Genomic DNA, 4,220 nt, shown 5'->3' on the forward strand with positions numbered 1-4,220 from the left:
AATAAAAAGATGGAAGTGGTAAAAAACCCAGATTAAGAAATGAGAGTAGGGGGCAGATAAATACAATTGGTTGCCGAAAATTATTTGTTTTTCTTTCTGGAGTCCTAAAAGGGTTTAAAAAAAAAATTAGATTTTGAGGTACAGTTTTGGAGTTCCTTGATAGATGGTAGATATTCAAGTCGTTGTAGCTTTTCTTTTCACAGTGGTGATGGGAAGATGTGGCTCAGAAGTGTATTTACTTTTTAGTATAGTTAGTAGGCATTTGAGCTATATATGTAATTTATGTGTTAAATCCCGAATAAACAAGACCAGAAAATGTAACTATGGGGAAATTCAAACAAATAGGTCTGTATGTTAAGGGTGATGGGTTGCTTTAGCCAACCTAGCTAGTACCAAGCACCATCACAATACCAGCATCAATCTTTACTGCCTAAACAACCGTAATGCTATATTCAGACTGGTGCCAAGGTTCAGTTACTGCTTCCTCATGCCACTAAATTGCTGCCTTGGGTGAGATGCTTACGTATAGAGTCTACCTGCAACAACCCAATAAAATATGAATAGGGGAGACATTGAGCAGTTCAGTACCCCTCAGTGCCACCCATTGTCAAATCTGCAAACACTGTTTTTTTAGAACCAGCTACACACATTGCTGTGCAATGAATATTTTTTTAGGGTAGGTACCTTCAGTGAAAAAGAAAAAAATTGTAATTTTGTTGTCACTTTCTTCAATATAAACTGAATTAAGAATATGTAAACTCAGAATATAGATGTTATCGATAAAACTGTAAAATGTAAAATTCTGAATGGAGGTGTCTGCATTACATTTAATCAAAATTCATTCTCTGGTCTGTTTCACAAGAAAGACATCATCGTGTGCACGTAGGTAAGCACTTTTAAAATTTATCATAGCTCCATTATCTTTTAAATATCTAATCAAAATGTACTTTGAGTTTCAAGTGTGCACAGTCAACGCATTTTCAGCAGATTGGAGATCGTTTATTGGCCCAATTGCTGATAATGTCTACAATCTCTGTTCTTTTACTAATGGCAATAAAACTCAGCTCTATAATTAGCAATAATCATCATATTGCAATGTTAGTTTATGTAAATGTAATGGATCAAAGGCAAGATGCTGAAGTGGCTGCATCTAAGACATTTGTTTACCTGTGATACTTTAAAAGGCTCTAATGCTGCATAGATTTGATATTATTTTTCTTTACATCCCCCAAGTTATGGACAAACAAATATATTGGAATGCTTATCCTCAATTATAATTGTTTGGAGAAGTGTCATTTATCTAAATCATAAAGCTTGGACCACGGTGTTTAGGCAGCAGAGCCCCATGGAGTTCTATCAGCTCCATTGTTCCAGGACTAGAATAAGTGGGTCATGTGATCTGTTCTGCTCCATTTACGAAGCTCTCTATTAGGTGCTCTCTCATATGACCCGGTTCATTTTTTTTTCTTTCTTCAAAACTCAGCACCAAAGTTCTGATGTTGGTTTAGTGAAGAGAATATTTGTAAAGCTCATCACTACATCCTCTCCATTACAGTATGCACACCACAACTCATCTTATTCATAAAATTGGACATTGGTATTTAGACATCAAAGCTCCAAGGCATTCTTTCTGCTCAATGGAGCAGAAAAGACTGTAGGAGAGCTGGTCAAATGAGAGTGGAGCTCTCCTTTAATTTTTAATGTGCTGAAGTTGGGTGGTCTTTATGTATGTAGAGAAATATCTTGGAGTCTGGAGATCAGTAGAATTTTGGTCCCGGGTTTGGGCTGCTGTATCTAAATGTTTTATTAATGTTATCACAGAAGAAGCAGCTTTCAAGGTGCTCACTGGATGGTATAAGATGGCGACTTGCTTGGCTTATGTACAGCCAGGTCAGCCTGAAGATTATTTCAGAGAATGTCATAGCCTAGGAGACTTTATCCATATTTGATGTTCATGTTTGATGCATACAAGATTTTGGATAAAAAATGATAATCTCCTTCAAAGCCTTTTGGGGGTTGCATTGCCCTTGGCCCCCTAATTGGCTCTCCTACACCCTAAACTTTTTAAACTGAATAAGTACAAACTTTGTAATAAGTACAAAATTATAATTTTAGATTACTGGCTGCTATTGCCCTTGCCTGGCATAAGCAATTTATAACCTTTATGAAGTTATTAGGAGAATAGGTTTATTTTTTGTCAATGAAAAGTTGTCTAGCATACTAACTCCTAATTACCAAGGCTTTCAGAATGTCTGATCTCCTTCAATCCGATATTTGCTTCTGTCTCTTCCCCCCTCATCCATTTCTCGTTAATAGTGCTTTTTGTTCTGATTTGTTAGTCCAACATTTTCTCATTCTCTTTCTTTTTGGTTTTTTTTTATGCATCTTATCACTTTAAGTACATAAGTTTATTATTATTATTAATATTATTAATAATAATAAACAAGATTTATATAGCGCCAACATATTACGCATCGCTGTACATTAAATAGGAAGTGGAAATGACACACGAATACAGACAGTGATACAGGAGGAGAGGAGAGAGCTTACAATCTGGGGGAATTCACACACACACATTTATTAGCTGTTTATATTCTGTACACCTTGTTACTGGAATATTGCACTGATCCTTTTAGTCAATATTTTGTGGAATTGTTTATTTTCTTTGTTATATGCAAAATTTTCCATTTTTTCCCTATTTTCAATTACATAGGTATATCTCCCCTCCATTTTTTATATTTTGTTCTATTTATTGTTTTTTATTCTATTACATATATCAACAATTAATATTAATAAATATAACAATTTAATGAAACTAGATTCCTGAAGTGGGTGCAGTGAAAAGCACATCTATAAAACACATTGCTGTGCTTTATAAATGTGTTTTTTTTGGGGGGAGGCATCCATTCAGTATTCCCCCTATTTTTACTCGCTTGGCTAGGCAGAAGGAGAGAGGGATTTCTATTGCCAATCAGATACAGCTTATCAAGATGAAAACAGTAGCATTCCTTTTAACAACTAGGGGATCCTGCACTTCCAACACACCGTAGTAGGTAATAAACAGTAGGAGGTATAGAGTGTGTCAATGCAGAGTAATCCAGGCATTTAAAAGAAAAGTTTTATTAGGAATTTCTTGTTTTTATTATAGTCTTGCAGAAAACTGGTTGGCTATACCCATGGCAGAATTGTACACATATGTACCCTTGTCTGTTATTACCATGATCAATAAACAATCGCAGCTTATAAACACACACACAGATAGAGAGATAATATAAAAATTTGGTATCACAAATATAAGTGTTAATAATAATAGATACAAATCCATTGCATCATCTTTTGCATCAGATACAAGTCCATTGGAATGCAAATGCAGATCTGTGATCTTAATGTATCTTAAATTGGTGCCAAACAGATGCATTGGCTGATACCAATCAACATTTGATTTAATAAACAAAAATTGATAAGACACTCTATGTAACCTTAGCATCCATTATAAGACATGTTTTCTATATAATAAAGCCATTTCCACTTGTAGTTACACTACAATAAAACAAGTAACTAACATTTGTTGTTACCCAACTACTGTCACAATGGTAATAGAAAGACAGGGTACATACCCATGGTGTGCAGGATACAGGGTGATGGAGTGGAGGCAGTATCCTTCAGAGACTGGGAAGGAATTAGGGATGTACTTCTTCCTTTATTGTTCCAGCAATTGGCTGATGTCCAGCATTAGCTACTCATTAAAACGGCACAACTTGTCCCTCCTCCTCCAACTTGTTTTAAATATTTGAGTGTCATTAGGTACTCCTCCTCTATCCAGACCACAGGTTGCTTAACTTGTGTGGGATGGGAGATCAAGCTGGAGAACTCTGCAATAAAATTAATCTGTGTACTACAGCAAAATCTCCCAGAAACACTGATAATGGTCACTTGTTTACAGTGACTGCTGGCAACATTGTACAGGGTGAGATGTGAACAAAATATACAGTAGTTTTAAAACTTCTGGCTAGAGCATGGCCATACCTGTGCATATCAAGAATGGATGATGGCTCCTTATCTGAAGCTTAAACTTCTTTTACTTCAGATGCAAAGAGTGCCCGCTTGTTCTTTGTAATGATCTCAAGGTGAATAATTGGGAAGAGAATTCTTTGTATTGAGCATTTATATATTTATACATCAACAAAATGTACATTTATCGCCTTGGTGGTCATTGTCAC

At 35.5% G+C, this 4,220-nt stretch overlaps 1 protein-coding gene across 1 annotated transcript in view; it reads right to left on the bottom strand.

Moving 5' to 3' along the window:
* SLC15A1 (solute carrier family 15 member 1) overlaps positions 1 to 3,691 on the bottom strand; it is a 26,961-nt gene extending 23,270 nt beyond the window's left edge. Inside the window, exon 1 of the mRNA XM_072411356.1 lies at positions 3,618 to 3,691. Within this exon, the coding sequence (XP_072267457.1) occupies positions 3,618 to 3,621 (4 nt within the window). The 5' untranslated portion in view covers positions 3,622 to 3,691. The remainder of the gene's footprint in view (positions 1 to 3,617) is intronic.
* Between the last annotated feature and the right edge of the window lie 529 nt (positions 3,692 to 4,220).

Source organism: Pyxicephalus adspersus, chromosome 1 (assembly GCF_032062135.1).
Source record: "Pyxicephalus adspersus chromosome 1, UCB_Pads_2.0, whole genome shotgun sequence".
NCBI lineage: Eukaryota > Metazoa > Chordata > Amphibia > Anura > Pyxicephalidae > Pyxicephalus > Pyxicephalus adspersus.